The sequence below is a fragment of the Delphinapterus leucas genome, chromosome 9 (assembly GCF_059928025.1).
Source record: "Delphinapterus leucas isolate spDelLeu-1000000601 "Yukka" chromosome 9, BTC_Dleu_Yukka2, whole genome shotgun sequence".
Classification (NCBI taxonomy): domain Eukaryota; kingdom Metazoa; phylum Chordata; class Mammalia; order Artiodactyla; family Monodontidae; genus Delphinapterus; species Delphinapterus leucas.
In genome coordinates this window covers 73,782,654-73,802,867 of record NC_143137.1, presented here as the reverse complement: position 1 = coordinate 73,802,867, position 20,214 = coordinate 73,782,654, and the positions used below count along the sequence as shown (strand labels likewise).

Below are 20,214 nucleotides of genomic sequence, written 5' to 3'. Positions count from 1 at the left end.
CACATAGTAGTTATAAAATATCTATCATTTGGACAGTGGCAACAGGAAGCAATTACTATACATTCACATTGTGACTGCACACAAGTTTATGGTCTGTGACATATATAAAATGTTCCTCAGCAGCTTTTAAGAAATATATACCTTATCGTGTAATCAGCACTTATTCTTGCCCTTGATTAAAGAAACGTCACATGATTTTCTACTGGATCAAGGATGTTTGTCTCAGGTCAAAAACGTACCTCTGAAACTCAAGTGGCTCTTTTCTCGGTACACCTTGGTTTAGCTGGAGCATATATACGGTGTATCTTGAACCAGAAAGAAGCCTACCTTCACTTACAGTCCAAACTCCTATCCATGAACACAAAGCCTTCCATGACCTCCCATCACTCTTTTCCCACCTGACATCACTCCAACCATCCTGGCCTTCTCTTTGTTTCTCCATCATGGCCGCTTCAAGGTCACAGAGACTGTTTCACCTGTGTGCAGTCATTTTCCCTCTGATCTTTGTAGAGCTGGCCTCCTCTCATTATTCAAGTCTTAGTTTAAGTTCACCTCCTCAGATCAGCCTTCCTTGGCCATCCTATTTCCACCTACCCAGTTATTCTACATGTTCCTAATTTATTTTCTTCATGGTTCTTACTAGTATCTTATCATTCACTTATTTACTTCCTTGTTTACTGTTTGTCTCCTCTGCTTCACTGTAAGCTCTCAAGGAGCAAGGTCCTTATCTGTCTTATTAAACACTACACTCCCACATGTAGCATAGCAGCCAGCACAAAGCATGTGCTCAGGAAACACTCGTATGAATAAACAAACGAAGAGATGAATGACAGCAATAATACACACCTGAACAACATTTTGTTCTCTCATCCCCTCAATCACACAACACTAACGTGCTTACTGTTTCCAGAGCTTACAGGCCAATGAGGAATGCAGATAAATAATTACAATTGTTTTGCTAAGGCAAGTACAAAAGTACTATGACAGCACACAGAAATAGGACCTTGCTTAATCGAGAGCTTGGAAAGACATTTTACAGGAAAGGGTATTTATGGTGAGAACTAAAGAGTGAGTACGATTTAGGCTGTAGAGAGTTTAGGGGTTTCCCACCCAGGGAGGCAGTGTCTAAGCCACAGGAAGCAGCTCAGGATATGGCAGGGGGCCCTGGGAGGGAATTGAAAAAAGTCTGGGATGGTGAGAGGGAAACGGAGAGGCAGACCAGGTATGTAAGGATGCTGTAGAGGGAAGTGGGGTCCCAAACACGCAGGACTGGGCCAACTTTCTGAGGGTCTGAACTTCAATTCAAGGGCAAGAAGACACTGGTGAAGGGTTTAGGGAGGTGGGGTGATAATCGGATGTGTGTTTCTAAAAGATTTCTCTGCCTCTAGTATGATTAATTGGAGGGAAACAGGATTGGAGAAAAAAGACCAGAGAAGAGGATGCTACACTCATGGCAAGAGAAGAGTAGCTGGGACCAGGTTATTAACAAAGTAGCGAAGGAAACAGTAAGAATAAATATATTTAGGGCAACTGAAGAGACTTGGTGGTTGACTGGGTATCAGGTGAAAGAGGAGTCAAATGGGCTTCTAGTCTGAGCAACTGGTGAAGAGTGTCGGTGTTTTTTAATGAACTTGGGAAGCACTGAAGAAGCGGGTTTGAGAAAAGTAAATGTATTTTGAATGTTCTACGCTGGACGTGCCTGTCAAATTTCCAGTGGACAAGTCCAATATGCCCCTGACTCCACTTCAAGAGAAAGGTCTGAGCTGGAGGTCAAAGTCACCAGCATACTACAACAGAAACTGAGCCGCCATAAGGGCAGATGAGGTTAGCCAGGGATATGTGGTGTGGTGAAAAGAAAAAGGGATCTAAGTCAGAGCCACAGGGAACAGTTAAGAGGCAGGAGGAGGAAGAGGAACAGGAAAGAAAACTGAAGAATAACCCAAGAAGTACGTGGAAAAGTGGAATTCAAATAAAGATGAATATAAGGGAAGAGGGCATTTGAAAAGGAAGTATTTCTAACGTTAAAAAAACAGAAATATACTCAGTCAAGTGATTAGAAATGGTTCTTGGAGAGAGATGAGGATGAAAAAATGGAATGAGTAAGTATAGATATTTAGTTCAAAAAGCTTGGTTATGGGCTTCCCTGCTGGCGCAGTGGTTGAGAGTCCGCCTGCCGATGCAGGCGACACGGGTTCGTGTCCCAGTCCGGGAAGACCCCACATGCTGAGGAGCGGCTGGGCCCGTGAGCCATGGCCGCTGAGCCTGCGCGTCCGGAGCCTGTGCTCTGCAATGGGAGAGGCCACAACAGTGAGAGGCCCGCGTACCGAAAAAAAAAAAAAAAAAAAAAAAAAGGCTTGGTTATAATATAAGTTCCAGCGACAGAGTAGGAAATGGAAGGAGGTGTGACATCAAGGAATACTTTCTGGTGGTTGTATTGTTTTTAAGCAATGTGAGAGATGGGGATGTTTAATTGCTGATGGGAATGAGCCAGTGGAAGAATTTGAAGACACAGTAGAGAAGGAAGTCACGGAAATCCTGTGAACAAGACCCAAAGCACAGATGGAGACAAGGCTCCAGATGGTCAGAGGCCATCCTTCCATTTTAACAAGAGGACGGTGCAGAGGGCAGAACACCAGCCCCATTGCCATTGATCTAGTTCCTCTCTGATGGCATCAGCAGATAGTAAGAACTAACATTTATTGAGCACTTAATAGCTAACATATCTGACAAGCATTATTATATATGTGTGCATGTGTATGTATATATATAGTATGTGTGTGTATAATATCTATCTTTGTGTATAAATACATACACATATTTCTAATTTAATCATCACAAAACTCTGTGGGGAAGGTACTATTATTATTCTCATTTTATATATGAGAATACGAGGTAATTTGCCCAAGATCACACAGTTATAAATGGTGGAGCCAGGATGTAGTACAGGATTCTAGGATTTTATTGTATTTTTTATAAACCCAAAAGTTTCCCATGTGGATAACATATTCATTAACAGAACACCTTGGCCAGACAAGAGTTGACCTCTAATGATTCCAGTGGATGGAAGGAGGTAACTAGGCATCCCCCTCTTATAAATTCTCATGTTTAGATAAACATGGAAACAATTCCCAAGAAAGAGACATGAATCTTGATCACTGAGGTTTATATGTTACAAATGTCTAAGACACCACAGTGTTCTTCCAAAGAGGAGCAGCTTGCTTGGCGGGACGATGGTGAGCTCACCATGAAGGAAGGTGTCAGGCATACACAGTAACAAACTCAAGGTCAGAGAGATGGGCTGGCTCCCGATACATAATGGTGGTTGATTCTCAATTTTGTCCCCACCCAGCTCCTACGGTAGTATGGTATAAAGAGGCTATGTCTGTGAACTTAAAGAGACATGTCCCTAAATACTATAGGTTAAATAAGGCAACACAGGAAGAACATTTTCCTTGTAGTAGCAGAAGCACTGCAATTTTACCAGGATCAAGGCATGGCAGATTTCCCAGCTTAGGCACACCCAAGCCACAGCAGCAAAGAAGCTGGAAGCGCCCCTCGGTAGATATGTTAAGATCTGGAGCGTGTAGTCCTCAGCTCAGCAAACTGAAGTGAACATTACAAGGTAACTACCACAGCACTTTGGGAGTCAGCTACCAGAACCTTCAACCTCTTTCCATCTGGACATACACAGAAGTAATGCTCTCTGAGTCTCTTAACAATAGTAACAAGATCTCTAATCCCGAAACCCATCAATGTTTCAACTTAAGCAGTATCAGAAACAATGGATTTTCATTTCAGCTAGAACAAAGAAAATTGCCAAAGAGACCAGGTCCCACACTCTCTGACACTATCAGGTCATGGGTTGTGGAATCTCGGTTTATCGCCTCCCTTTGCACTGTTCGTTTCCTACTTCTCCTTCAGTCATGTTGCGAAAACCAGCACAATACTGAGCAATGTATGTTAGAGGCAGTGAGCATAAGTACCCCGTTCCTGACATTAATGGAAATGATGCTAATGTTTCACTATTAAGCATGATTTTCTCTGTAGGTTTCTGGTAGATAATCTTCATCAAGTTATCAAGTTTCTTTCAGATGCTATGTGGGAAAAGAAAAAGGTGTAAGAATTGATAATCAAAGCTCCCACCTTAAGAAACTTGAAAAAGAGAGGCAAATTAAACTCAAAGTAAGTAGATGAAAGGAAGTAATCAAGATAAAGCAGAATTCAGTGAAATACAAAACAAACAGTAGAGAAAATCAACAAAATCCAAGATTAGTTTTTTGAAAACTTAAATAAAATTGATAAACACATAGAAAGTCTGATTACAAATAAAGGAGAGAAAACACAAATCACCAACACCAGGAATGAAAGGGGGACACGATGCCAGACCCTCCAGATGTGCTAAGGATAACGTCGATATAGGAAGAGCAACTCACATCAGTAAGTTTGAAAACGCAGATAGGGGTGGATGACCATTTCCTGTAAAGGGCCAGACAGTAAATGTTTCGGGCTTTGAGGGGTACATCGTCTCTAGTGCAATGACGCCACTTAGCCAGTGAAGCGTGAAAACTACCAAACACACAGGCACCGGGCCAGATTTGGCCAGATGGCTGTAACTTGCCAAACCCAGACTTGGAAAAAATGGGTAAATACCTTGATAAACAGAAATTCCAAAAACTGACACAAGAAAAAAAGAAACCAAAAAAGCTACACAACAGCATGTACATAAAAGAAATCAATTTATAATTTATAAAGAAAGAAAACCTCAAGCCCAGATAGCACTACCGGTGATTTCTATAACAAACTCTTTCACAAAATACATGAAAATGCAATACTTTCCAATTCCTTTTAAGGAGCATAATCCTCATCCCCAAACTGGCAAAGATATTATAATAAAAGAAAACTACAGATAAATGTCCCTTATGAATACAAATGCAGAATTTCTGGACAAATTAGCAAATAGAATCCAGCAAAAAATATATACATCTATAAATGGTAACACATCATAAATGCAAAGTTGCCTTAGCATTCAAAAATTCACCTTAGTAACAGAATAAAAGAGAAAAACCACAAGAGTATCTCGGCAGACTTGAAAAAGTTCAACTCCTCTTCAAAATAAGAATTCTCAGTGTGTAGTAATAGAAGGTATTCCCCTCTATTTGAGAAAGGTCATCTACAAAAATCTAGAACTACTATCGTACTTAATGGTAAAACATTGTTCTTCCCTAAGACTGGGATTACTTCTATTTAACATTATATTCAAGGTCGTAGCCAATTCAATGACTCAAGAAAAGGAAATAAATGGCAAAAGAGAATGGAAGGTCAGAAGTAAAACTGTCATTATTTACAGATGGTATATTCATGTACATAGAAAGCCTGTGAAACTATACTTAAAAAAAAAAACCTACTACAACTAGCAAGCAAATGTGGCAAAGTCTCAAGACAAGGTAAATATTAAAACATCAATATATTTCTGTATACCAGCCACAAACATTAGAAAATTTAAAATTAATTAGCATATGTTTACAGCATCAAACCATATCAATTATCTAAAAATAAATCTAGCAAGAAATGTATAAGACCTCTGCATTGAAAACTACAGAAAACACTGTTCAGAGAAATTAAAGAAACCATTGGAACAGGGCTCTATTTACGAGGTACCTATCTTTAAATTTAAACTTTCTTACCATTTCTATTATTTCTGTGGTTACTGGTCTACTCAAGTTTTCCACCTCATTTTGAATTAATCTTAGAAACAGTGTTCATAGAAAATTATCCATTTAATTTAGGTTTTCAACTTAAATATTAGTATAAAATCACATGTAGTGTTGTAGTCTTCTAAAAAAAGTCTCTTTCTCATACAAGAGATTTTTCTTTTCCCTATCCCTTTATTGTTTCCGCTGTCTCCTCTGAACTGCAAATCTTTGTCAGTGTTTGATCTGTTCAAAGAACCAACGCTTGAGTTAACGGATCAGACTGGACTCATGGCCTATATGGGTAACAAATCTCTTTTTCTGTTACCTCCGCTTATTGCAGGGATCTTGAGTTACTTCAGGATCTGTTCTGCTTTTTCCTCTAGAACAGGAATTGGTAGACTACAGGTAATGAGCCAAATATGGCCCACCGCCTGTTCTTATAAATAAAGTTTGATTGCAACTCAGCATGCCCATTCATTTAAAAATTGCCTATGGCTTCTTTCCTCCTCCAACAGCAGAGAGGAGTGGTTGTGAAAGAAATTACAAAGCCCATAAAGACTAAAATATTTACTATTCCATCCCGCACAGAAAAAGTTGTCCAACCCAAGATCTACAGTCAAGACACAGTCATGGCAGAAGTCCTCAATAAACGTCTCACTTTGTTTATGAAGTATTTCTCAGGCCTTTATCCTGGGGACAAACTCACTGATAGGCTCTTGGGATGTACAGGAGGCAGGACTGGTTCCAACTGTCCACCTCCTAATACGCATTACTTATCACTGACCATGGGCCATGAGCCCCACACGTTTTTTACCTTTACTGAATCTCAGTTTGTAATTTCTCTGGAGTTTCACTGGGATAAAATAGGCTTATCATGGCAATAGCTTCTTTTTAATATGTTTGGACTGTGATTTTCTCTGCTCTTAGTCATCTATCAGTTTGATTCCATCTGTTATCAACTTCTAGGCATTCCTCAAATTATCCGGTCCAGTATTTCCAGGTACAATATGACTTTTTCCCCTATACCTTGTCATTCAATATAATTTTTGACGCGTTAAAGTAACCAGGTTGGGCCTAAGATGGAGTCGCTCACGTTACCCACATCGGCAAACCAAAACTTAACTGTTTCTATGTTGGGCTCTCCCAGAAAAAGCAGGCTTAGGTCAACCAAGCAGTGTTTGCCTGCTCAGCACACGTTACCTGACCTGGCTCCAAGGCTTCCCTTTGCTCCTTACAAGGAAAGTAACCCTGCTTTAATAATCAGCAAATGCCCCTTCCTTGTTCCTGCTTACTTTGGTCTATAAAAATCTCTCGTCTTCTACAGCTCTTTGGAGCTCCTTTCCATCTGCAGACTGAATGCTGCCTGATTGATGAGTCACTGAATAAAAGCCTACGAGGTCAGTAAATTGTCTGTGGAAAATTTTTCTGTTAACAGATGAGAGGGGCGGTAGAGAATATGTGCTCTACTCATCATCTTGTAGCTTCCTGCTGTTATGAAGCATGAGCCTATCAGTTCACAAATTTCTATAAAGACAAAAACAAACAACTCATTTCCAATATACGCTGTGTAACTGCAGCCTTCACAGCCTTCCCTATTTGGGTCAAAGGGTCAGGGCAAGATAAGAACACTATCAACACGGTATGCAATTGTTTCTGAAAAGTTTCTCAACAATTAAAAATGAGGCCAAAACTGACCCTAAGCAGGAAAATGAGAGTCTCTTTCTTATACATATAATATTTCTGAATATTTGTGGTCAGAAAGGATAAATAGTTAAATAAGAAAAGCTTTATATTGTTTATTGTGAGTCTTATTAAAAGTACCCTAGGCAATGTCCCAGCACACTTGTAATTAATATTTTGAATCCAAAATGCTTCCATCTCTTTTTCGCTGATTTGCACACAGCTCAATGATAAAGGAAGAATGGAAAAACTTTCTTATCAGATCCCAAGCCTAACCAAATACTTTTGCCAAGGAACGCTCAAATTTGAGAAATTATATTTTATTTGTTTTACTTTCAAAGACTCTGGCGAGGCAGGGATATATATTCAAAATGCAGTATTTTTGCCTTTAATCCCAACACTACCTAACATGCAATTACAATATGTCTGGTGGGAAATAAAGTTTAAAATAATTATCTTCGTTCACCTCACTACAATTTGGAACTGAGAACTAAGGAAAGAAATTACTTGTTCAGGTAGATTGTCAGTTACAGCCAACTCTGATTTCAGTTTTGAAATTAAGCTATTTTAAAGGACTGAAGTTCACCTTAAAAACTGCTCACAGTATTAGCAAGAGTAGTTTTAATTAAAAACAAACTCCAGCAGACTGTTACCACCATTTTTAAAGAGTGAAAACTAATGGGGTTTCAATTTAGATGCACACACTTCTCATGAACCAAACTGCAGCTTTAACAATATTCAAATGTTAGCTGCTCTGGTGTGCATATTAGTACCAGTGGCAACATTGAAATGCTGTACTGAAGGCATCTGTTGGCTGGTCTGTCAAACATTTCAATTCATGCTGGAAGTGTTTCATAATTAAGCCCGTAAATACTGTCTTCATAAACCACCCTCTTTGTCTACTTCTCATCTAACACGAAAAAGAAGCATTATTATAACTTGAACAAAATGGAAAACTTTAAAACAATTTTAAAGGAGAAAAAAGCTAAATTGTCTTAATTAGCTGAATAACCTAAGGCTACTGGAATATAAATAACTTTAGCTCTAAGAATAAAAAGGATCAACCCTTACATTTAGGTCTTTAATCCATTTTGATTTTATTTTTGTGTATGGTTTTAGGGAGTGTCCTAATTTCATTCTTTTACATGTAGCTGTCCAGTTTTCCCAGCAGCACTAATTGAAGAGGCTGTCTTTTCTCCATTGTATATTCTTGCCTCCTTTATCAAAAATAAGGTGACCATATGTGCGTGGGTTTATCTCTGGGCTTTCTAACCTGTTCCATGAGAACCTAGGGGCAGGACAGGAATAAAGATGCAGATGTAGAGAATGGACTTGAGGACACGGGGAGGGGGAAGGGTAAGCTGGGACAAAGTGAGAGAGTGGCATGGACATATATGCACTACCAAATGTAAAACAGACAGCTAGTGGGAAGCAGCCGCATAGCACCGGGAGATCAGCTCGGTGCTTTGTGACCACCTAGAGGGGTGGGATAGGGAGGGTGGGAGGGAGACGCAAGAGGGAGGAGATATGGGGATATATGTATACGTATAGCTGACTCGCTTTGTTATAAAGCAGAAACTAACACGCCATTGTAAAGCAATTATACTCCAATAAAGACGTTAAAAAAAAAAAAAGAATCAACCCAATGTTGATGACAGGGGAGGCAATAGACAATTCTCATGCACTGATATTGGGAAGGTAAACTTGGCATGATGTTTCAAAGGCTTAAGAAGGTATAGTCTCTGACCTAGCAATTCTACATCTGGAAGTTTATCCTGAAGAAATAAAATATGCAATATGTTTACATGGATGTAAACACAAAGCTGTTTACTACAGTATTATTATTGAGAGCCAAAAATAAAAACCACCTAAATAGCAGTGATAATAACAACAGGCAGTCTTATAACATATTGGGTTAAACTGAATGGACAATTCCTTTATTAACACAGAAGCTATTTGAGTAAAACGAAACACATCCACATGCAAAGTACATAGCCAAACATGAGAGAGGGGGAAACAGAGAGGCGGCAGGAAGAAAGGGAAAGGGTTGGGGGAGAGTGGGTGATAGTCCCTAATGCCAAGGATGTGAATCCAAGCTAAAGCAGTAGAATGAGGTTAACAGGCTAATGCCACGGCAGCCGAAAGGAGAATTTGAGTAGAGACCCACACATCGGAGACTGAAGTTTAAATTGCCCACATGGCAACACAACACTTCTGTTCTCTGCCTCTTATACTCCCTGAGCAAGGCAGGGAGTTAGAACTGAGATGCTGACATAAAGCCAAGATCCTCAGAGTATTACACAGTCCAGTAAAAGGTTCTAGAAAAACTCTACCCACCAGCTCAGAGAAGCAAGAGGAAAGCGTGAAACATCTTGGGGCTTTGGATAGGAAAAAAGTCGTCTAAAAGAAATCAAAATCTCAGGCCTAAGCCATGTGAAGCTATGGCATCCAAAATGACCTTGCCACTATGATCGGTAAATCCCAGACTGAGTAACTAACCACAAAATTAATCCCGAACTCACGAAACCTGTAGAAACCTGCAGGCAACAAGGAGAAAAACACGTAGGGACATCTGCTCAGTGTAGAACACACAGAATTCCTCCAGAAAAAAAAAGCCAACCTGAAGATAACCTTTAAAAATAAACATACAAAAAATAAGTTCAAATTAAAAAAAACAGCCTCAAAGGAACAGAACCACCTAAATAAGACTATTAATGAGATAGAAGAATAAAAACCATAATAAAGACATGTCATTATAAAACTGATTTTTAAAGAACCAAAAAGAACTTTGGTAAATTGAGGTAGAGTAACTGAAATTAAACTTATGAAATGGGTATGTATTAATAAAAGTGTTTAGGGGTAAAGATGACTGACATCTGCAACTTCCTTTGAAAGCGTAATTGGAGAGTCTTACATAGGAGGAAAAAAATATGTACAGTATCTAGGTGTGGGTGGTATACTAGATCCTTGGGAGATAATGGACAAGGATGGATGTTTTTTGTTTGTTTCATTTATTTTTTATTGAAGTATGGCTGATTTACAGTGTTGTGTTAATTTCTGCTGTACAGCAAAGTGACTCAGTTATATATATGTATGTATGTATATATATATACACACATTCTTTTTTATATTCTTTTCCATTATGGTTTATTTCAGGATATTGAATATAGTTCCCTGTGCTATACAGGAGGACCTTGTTGTTTAAGGATGGATGTGCTTTAAACCCATGTAGAAAACAAGAAGGACAACACCAAACTATAAAATGGAAAGCTAAACAAATGATTGCTAAAATCTTCCTAGCATCATACCTTGAACACAGAAGACACTCCATAAAACAAGAATGAATGAATGAAGCTTACCTCTTCAAGTCCCTTTAAATCTCAAAATCATAAATCTTATAAAATACCTGTTTTTTATGGAAATCCTTTAGGGCCGTTTCGTAGCCTTCCTCTAGCCTACTGAAGGCTATTCCTACATCTGTAGTCCACCAGATTTGTGAGCTAGTTAGTGCGACTTGAGCCGGGAAATCAAAAATCCACAGTTCCCTGGGTTTGTCCTCATAGGCTGCGATGGCTTCTGTGATAGAACGTCGCACTGTCTCTTTCATGGTCTGTTCCAGCTGCAGAAGCCACGTTTCCACCTTTTGAAGCAAATGGAAGTGTTGTAACACAGGCTTAACTATGGAAAAGGGATTATTCCATCCTCTCATGGCCTTGAAGGCTACACAGTTATATGTATAACGAGCCAGTGAACTACTGATTAATGAAGTCCTTCCTACATGAACCTGGATTCTACCGGGATACTGCTCATCTTATTTCACCTACCAGCTGGCTGATAAAATTCCACATCCTAAACAGACAAGGTGTTCTCCATTATTCATTTTTCAGATTTGAAGACCTGATGGTTCTAGACCAAGATCCCCTCTGATAACACACAGTGTTTTGAGAAACCAAGCATCACAGCCAATGTGCTAGAGTAAAATTCTAGAGGTTTGGAAATAATAGGAAATTGATTTTTTAAACCGAAGTACAGTTGATTTACAATGTTGTGTTAGTTTTAGGTATACAGCAAAGGGATTCAGTTATATTCTTTTTCAGAATTTTTTCCATTATGGGTTATTACAAGATATTGAATATAGTTCCCTGTGCTATACAGTAGGTCCTTGTTGTTTATTTGTTTTATATATAGCAGTGTGTATCCATTACTCCCAAACTCCTAATTTAGCCCTCTGCCCCCTTTCCCCTTTGGTAACCATAAATTTGCTTTCTATGTCTGTGAGTCTAGGAAACTGATTTTTTAAATGTATCTTTTGATAATTTTTAAATCTACTAAAGATTCTACCCTCAAATCCACATAGTTCCTAGTCTTAAGCCAAAGTGTTTTCAGCAAGTATCTTAATTATATTCCCTACTGGCTCTCATCCTCACACTTGTCATAAATTACACAGCAGGAGAGTATGAGAGGACAACTGCCGACTTGTGAAAATCTTTTTTAAAAAAATTCATTTGAAGTTTATTTTGCTCCCACAAATATATTTCAGCCAGTTTTCCATCCTATTCAAATATGCTTTGTTATATTTATCCATATATCTGTTTCTTTGGGATGATATTTTATAACAAAAAGGATGCCTATACCATTTGCAAATAATTGATCATATCAATAAAAAAATAACTATAATAAATAAATTCCAAGGACTATATGAGATCCTGAAGATTATACAACTGATTTCTTTCCCCGCCTCTGTGAAGATGACACAGCATTCATTCCTACAACCTCTTTCTCTGGAGGACTGGGAAGGAGCAGTACGTGGTCAGTGAGCTGACAGCCTTCCCTATTGGAAGAAAAAGGGAAGAACCATCCCCAACATCCTAAAAGACTTCGCTCCCGGCTTCCTAGCTGGGCTTTGTTCAGACACCTGAGAGAGGGTGACCTAATCACTACTGCAGTCACTCCGCACAACTCTTAATGTCACCAAGCAGCAAGCTCCTTTAGTAAATTAGGTATCACTTGATCATATCCCAGATACCCTGGGATCCATGTCCTTAGTATGGCCACCTGTTCTCGAGGACTTTCCAGTCCATCTGGGAAGACCAAACACACATACAAGGTGACACATCAACCCGTGTTCACAGACTATGCCACCAACGGCAACTCAGCTCAATATAATTTGAGAACTAAGCCCTGATGAGGTGCTTGCTTGATCTCCCACTTCTTGGTCTTCCATCAGCTTCCGTCCGACCCTCTATAACAAGAATTATCACTTCCCATTATCACTAATTATGTGAATATCCATTTATTCAATAAGCTTAAGAGGTCCCCCAGGACAGGTGCCATGTCTTGTTCTTTTCTGGATCTCCAAAAGCCAAACCCAGCAGCTGGTACATAGTAGGTATTCAATAAACACCTGTCGAATAAAACGCAAAGAGCCGAAACTGGGAGGAAACAATCATAAAAGTGTGGGGGGAAGGGGGGGGGAAGACCTAAAGTAAAAGCATCTTTTTATAAAACAGGCAATTAGAGGGTAAATGTGCTACATGCCCAAAAGTCTCTAGCATAAGTTGCTTATATAAAATAAGTTAGAGCACTGTGAAAACTTTCAGTACCAAGGGTTCCTGCTAGTGACACCCACATCTATGGTTGGACTGTCCTCCTGGGCACTATGCCAGTCAGCTAGCAGTCTGCCGGGGGGAGGCAGACAGCAACACACTTTTGTCAAGATAGTTTATGGTGATTTTTTCTAATCATTGTAATAATATCCTAAAGAGCCCCAGAAATCACAAATATACTTTAATCAAAGTATTCCACCATCTGCTTCCCCTGCATTTGGCAGGATTTCTCTGGTACAATATTAAAAAGCAACAGAGAGGAATAAAGGAAACCCTTGTAAAAAAAAAAAAAAAAGGTTGCCATCACATTTCTGCAAGGGACCCTTTAAGGAACCCCCTGCCTCAACCTAAACTGTTCTGCAATAGAGGTTACTGTCTCAGTTACCCTGTGGATTAACTCAACCTATATAAGCATCGTCGTAAAAAGATGCAACTCCTCTAAATCATCTGAAAACACCAAGAGCTGCTTCGTAAATCGTTAAGAGCCATTCTTATAGATAACTGTTAAGAATGTGTTTGAGGTGTTTGGCTGTGAGAGAAGAGAGGATGTTAACTGTCTGTGCACACGGTAATTAGTGTACATGACATTAGCTTAGCGGACTCAATCAACTTTATTTACGAGCAGCCATTTACAACACCCATGTCAGAATCCTGAACCACAGCCTCTTTAAAACGTGCTTCATTGCAAGGTGCTGCTTCACCCTAACCCTTCCCTGTACTCTGAGCAGGGGTGAAAACAATGTGCTCTGTAGGAGACTCAGTCACTGGGTGGCATTTGCGACTAATTCTGGGGTTTACTCGTTCAGTCTGTGACAGTCCCTCCCGTCTGGCTCAACTGTGAGCAAGTGTGAGCTCCTGCAGGGTGCTGAAGCCTGATGATCAGAGTGGGAAGCATGGTAGAGGAGCCCTCTGTCACACAGGACACAGGTAAATGGGAATCTCTGAGCACAAAACTAACCAGAGCCTTATTTGACATGAGTTGATTTTTTCTTGGTCAACTTTTAAAAATTATCCCCCCAATACTTCTCTGGCATAGAGAACCTCATAAGCAAATCTTACATGGCCTATGCATTCACACTCAGCTGGGAATGGGACGTATTCCTTTTCTTTGCTGTACATTCCAACGGCCCTGTGCGCAGAAACATCCTGATCGCCTTCAAACTGCAGATCTACAATGCTGTCAAAGAGTTTGGAAAGGTGGTGTGTAACCTAAGACAAGATAATAAGAAGAGATAAGAGCATTTCTTACTGCATATATGTTCTGGTAATCTACAGATGTGGCTAAATGAATTCACAAAACTGTCTTTATATCGTTACAGAGATGCCTCAAAATGTTTTTCTTCCAAATAAAAATCACTTCTTCAATTCCAGAGTTTGAAATGACCCAGATGGAGAAGTGGCCAGGCACTCTGATCACATCAACAGGTGTTGGGAGGTGAATACTTACCCTGCTAGGTTATCTATTTTCTCCTTAAAGGCTGGAGACTTACCAACTTCTCTATCTGTACCATATTCCTGTAGCAATGATGCTGCTGGGAATTTTGTGGTCAGGTTATTAAAATTCAGACATGGTATTTTACTTACACCATAAAAGACCTAATATTGTTTTAAAAAAAAAGCTGTGTTAAAATATGTGAAACAAAAATGTAAATTAGATAGTCTTATTCTTGGGTCAGGTCTTATGTTATTGTGCACTTGCTTTGCTATTTACATGAGCCCCAGAGCATATCTGTTACATCAGAAAGGTGAATGGGGTTCCCCCATTTTCATTGACAAAGAAATTGAAGGTAAAGTATTAGGTGACTTCATCAAGTTGACACTGCTAAGAATAAGTCGCAGTTAGATTTAAACCTCCAAGTCCAAGCCACATCTACAAAGTTCAAACTCTTCGAGCATCATAACCTTTTACATCCTAAGTTGTGGGATCTCCAAAAGAACCCCCAGTAAATAGCATACTGAACCCTGTGCAGGTTCTGGACTCCTTGAAAAATAAAACCAAGTTAAAAAGACAAAGAGCAGCACGTGTTCTGCTAGAGGCCAGTTCAGAGATGAAAGCCCAACTGGCCTCCAAACAGAACACAAGAATCAATAAGACATCCATCTGGTCATATCAGCACAGACTGGGACCGGCCTCTCCACCCAGCAGAACTGGCAAGGAGAAAAGGAGAGGAAGACGCGTGTTCTGCAGGCTACCAGTAAGGGAAGCCGCTCTACCTCCCCCTGGGATGGACTGAATAGAGGGCAGAGTGAACCACAGGAACTATCAGGAAAGGGAACAAGCGCTCCCTCCTTACACTTGGCAAAATTACTGTAAAACCTGAGAAGTGGGAAACAGTTTGGTGATTCCTCAAAAAGTTAACTAACTAGAAACTTGTCATAGGACCCAGTAATTCCACTCCTAGATATATACCCCAAATTACTGAAAACATGTACTCAAATACTTGTACAAAAGTTCAGAGCAGTATTATTCACAGCAGCCAAAAGGTGGAACCAATCCAAATGTCCACTGATGGATGAATGGACACATTGTGCACTGTGGCATATCCATACAATGGAATATTGTTCAACCATCAAAAGGAAGTAAGTAGTGGTACACTCTACAACATGGATGAACCCTGAAAACATCATGCTACGTGAAAGAAGTCAGTCACAAAAGATCTTATAGTGTATGATTCCATGTACATGAAATGGCCAGAATAGGTAAATCCACAGAAACAGAAAGCAGACTGATGGCTGCTAGGAGACAGGGGGACAAGGGAATGCACGATGACTTCGTAATGGGCACGAGGTTTTTACTGTGGGGTGATGAAAATATTTAGCAACTAGACAGAAGTGATGGATGTACAACATTGTGAACAGACAAAATGCCAATGAATCATACACTTTAAAATGGCTAATTCTGTGTTACCTGAATGTCACCTCAGTAAAAAAATAATAATAATAAAAGGTGCTGACATTTCCCAGCACATAGCATTAAAGCCATCTCTGCAATGAGTTTTTCTTGAAACACAGTTTAACTGGACTTGATAACTATACCAATAGCAGCTTCTACAAACAACAGCAACCTGCCTAAATTTCCCATGTGAAAAGACCAGTACCAATATTGGTAAGGAACTCCTTAAGGGCGATTTAATCTTTGAAGCTTTTAGCCTTAACATTTTTGCTGTATTCACAGTTTTAGTACTGAAGAAAAGCACAGCAAGGAATCTTCCGAGTTTAAAATAGATGAGTTTTTGAGTCTCTCACTTTCAGTGTAGACAGAGTGGTACCTGATGATCACTGCTTGGGTTATCACAGTCTCCCACATCCCTGTACATAACCCACAGGACATTATACACAGAAAGTATCTCCAATCCTCTAACAACTCGCTGTCACAGCTGAAGTGGCCAGGAGGTGCACAGATGTTTAATGGCTTCTACTGTGTAATGGGCCTAGTCAGGTACAAATAATAGTCAGGTACAAAGCTGCGGGATGAATGAGACCTCGACCGTCAGACATCCTCACACATCATTGCTTTGGTGAGGAAAGCATTTCAAAAGAACTCTAGTCCTCTAGTCACTCAGTGGGTGACCAGGAAACACAAACCCCACGGCTTGAGGTTCTCCCATGACTTATGCCTGGCGTGTTGGAAGTTGGATATTTTCCTATTCTGCCTTCCATTTAGAGCTTCTGAGAGAACAGGACCATTTTTTTAAACTAACAAGGATGCTGTTGACCTCAGATTTGTTCCATTTCTAATGATATCCCTTTGTACCTGTTAACACAAAATTAAAATTCCTTTTTCCTAGTTTGTCTTTGGAAAGACTTATTTTACAGTTTAAAAAATACATAAAAACTAATGCCTCAGAGGCCCCCTCTTTGCACCACACTAAAGAAACAGAAAGGATTTGAACACTTCAAATCATGGAATTCAATAATTTTGTTGTATCTTGAGTAGGTTTCTAAAAGGTTAGCAACAAAAGTTGAAATGCTGTTCCACTGGTTTACAGTAAATCAGGTGCATCCACCCACTGGTGCGTAGACAGACAGGCAGCCCCTGCTTTGTACAGTAGGGCGCGATCGTAAAAACCACCATGCAACCTCCACGATCAATGGGCAAACTTACGATTGTGCTTTGGCCGCTAAAAATTTTCGTTAAAACATTAAAATCCCTCTCACTCTTGGTTATAAAAGTACAGAGAAATAAAAAGTGTAAACTAATACCTAGTACACTAACTTAAAATACTAAAAGAAAATTAAAAATTAAGTGTTTTACTCCTTTATAGGAAACTTATCAAGAGTAGTTCGAACAGTGCTTGCCTCCTTCTTCTCATCTTGTAACTTAAAATACTGAGTGAGCACCTTCCCTATGCTTTGTGTAGTCGCCATATTCCTTTGGAAGTTTGGATTGGCTGCCAACCTTTCATCCTTTGAGGTCTCCATGTCCTGATATTTCTGAGAGTTTCTTTAATGTCAAGTTTTTTTTTTTCCTGGTATCACTTCCTCTAGGACATCTTCATCATTTTTGTCACAACCAGTGTTTACATTTATATCAATGAGTTCATTTTCACTATAATCCTCTGGCTGCATATCTACAACCTCTCAAATGGTGTAGTGTCATTTCCACAGTCACCTTTCTCTTCCATAGCTACATCTATGATTCAAATTTCATGTCTAGCGTTATCAATTTTCACTACTTTGCTATACTATCAACTTCATTACTAATTCCCTCTTTTGAAGGTTTATTTTTGTAAACCGTCATGTGGGTTCTTCACTGGGGACAAGGTGGTAACACACTACATTCTTTGCTGATTACGTCAGAATCAAACAACAAATGTGTGACAGCTGACCACAGACAGACTTTGAAAGGTGTGACGTAACTGGTCACGAGTCAAGATGTACATCTGTTACTGACATGGTGATTTTTGTGGACTGAGGAGGCAGCAATGAAGTTTGTGCCTCTCGAGATCACTCACAGTTAACACACCGTAGTATGTGAAATTTGAACCATGTTATTGGGGGAACAGCGTTAAACTGATCCTTGGTAACTGAAATTCGTATTTTTCAGGTCTGTGCACAGGGAGAGCTGCCTTTTTAAGATAAGACATTTATCTACCTGTAAATAAAGTCAAAAATATTTACTCATCTAGGTAATTTTATAATTTAAAATGCAAACTAATACAGCAATCAGATCAGCAGTCTACCCTATGTTCACCTAGAAAAGAAAGGGAAGAAAAACGAAATCATACAGCTTCTACATATGCTTTTATGTATATCTTAGATGGATTGCTATGTCCTAGTTTCCCTGTATGGCTACTATACATTCACAAAGCTTACCCCTTGCTTTTTGCCTATATCTCATTTCATATTTGCCCCATCTATGAAAGATGCTGCTGCTGATTAACTGAGATAAAACAGACACAAAGTCCTGATATTACTCCTGGCATGATGAGCACCTCAGGATTCATTCACACGTAGTCATTAACTCATTTATACATAATGATGGTAATACTCATGATAGTATTTGTGAGAAGATAAGTAATGTCCAAAATGTAGGCAGTCCTGTCTATTGTGAATATTATCCTCTAGAACAAGAGAAAAATGAGTCCTTTATTTTTACATGTAAAAAAATTTAAGTCTGTCATAATGTTGAATAGTTTATTGTTGTGTTTTATATTTTTAATAATACTCAATATAGGTGACAGTATAGGGAAATGGACACGCAACATTGTTGAAAGTCTAAATATGCAAAAACTTTCTAGAAGTTGGTTAAATCAGTTATAGCACTTTCAAATAATGAAAACTTTTATCGACATTAAACATCATATTGTAGAATATTTCAATTTTGATTAAGTATATATGTTCTTACCTACACAAACACAGACATATAAAGAAAAACTACAACCACTCAAAACTAGCATCTAGGAGTATGTTATTCTTATCTTTAGTATTTTTATATTTTTCAAATTTTCAATAGTGAACATGCAATTATATAATTCAGAAAGACTAAATTTGTTATAAATTTTGTAAACCATTATAGCCAATCCTAGGTATTGGGTATTGCTTGGTTTGCTTTTACCAAAAATAAAATCATAGTATACATAATATTTTGCAATTTGATTTTTCACTAATTAATATAACTTGGACATACCTATATTATCGGTGCTGATTCTGTATTTCTTCCTTAACATTTTTAGCATGTGTATGTAAATATATATAGATATGCTGACAATACAAACTGTTGAGTTTTTAAATAACCTTTTGAAAATTTAAATGGAGAAAAGTGAAAAAAATCACGTGTGTAGAGCTTAATAAATTTTAGCAAAGTGAACACAACTCTTGTAACCACTGAGACAATTAAGAAACTGAATACACCTGAACCCCCCCAAAAATCCTCATGGCCCATGTCAGTCACTAGTCCCTCCTCTCAAAAATGGACATTACCTAATAAAGCCCATATATGACAAACCCACAGCTAACATCACTCTCAATGGTGAAAAGGTGAAAGCATTCCCTCTAAGATCAGGAACAAGACAAGGATGTCCACTGTTGCCACTTTTATTCAACACAGTTTTGGAAGTCTTAGCCAGGGAAATCAGAGAAGAAAAAGAAATAAAAGGAATCCAAATTGGAAAAGAAGTAAAACTGTAAGATGATATGATACTATACACAGAAAATCCTAAAGATGCTACCAGAAAACTACTAGAGCTCATCAATGAATTCAACAAAGTTGCAGGATACAAAATCAATGGAATTTCCTGGCGGTCCAATGGTTAGGACTCTGTGCTTTCACTGCCAAGAATGCAGGTTCAATACCTGGTTGGGGAACTGGGATCTTGCAAGCTGTGTGGCACGGCCAAAAAAAACCCAACAACAACAAAATTGATACAAAGCAAGCTCTTGTATTCTTATACACTAACAATGAAAGATCAGAAACATAAATTAAGGAAACAATCCCATTTACCGTCACATCAAAAAGAATAAAATACCTATGAATAAACCTACCTAAGGAGGCAAAAAACTTGTACTACGAAACCTATAAGACACAAATGAAAGAAATCAAAGATGACACAAACAGATGGAAAGTGATACCACGCTCTTGAATTGGAAGAATCAACATTGTGAAAATGACCATACTACCCAAGGCAATCAACAGATTCAGTGCAATCACCATCAAATTACCAATGGCAGGCATCCCTGGTAGCGCAGTGGTCGAGAATCTGCCTGCCAATGCAGGGGACATGGGTTCAAGCCCT

The 20,214-nt window shown here is 38.9% G+C and overlaps 1 protein-coding gene across 1 annotated transcript in view; it reads right to left on the bottom strand.

Annotated features, from left to right (window-relative positions):
- DNAH11 (dynein axonemal heavy chain 11) overlaps positions 1 to 20,214 on the bottom strand; it is a 335,983-nt gene that overhangs the window by 200,501 nt on the left and 115,268 nt on the right. The window contains exons 29-30 of the mRNA XM_089917707.1: positions 14,039 to 14,188; positions 10,780 to 11,013 (exon numbers count right to left, since the gene is read on the bottom strand). Coding sequence (XP_089773833.1) covers positions 10,780 to 11,013; positions 14,039 to 14,188 — 384 coding nt within the window. The remainder of the gene's footprint in view (positions 1 to 10,779; positions 11,014 to 14,038; positions 14,189 to 20,214) is intronic.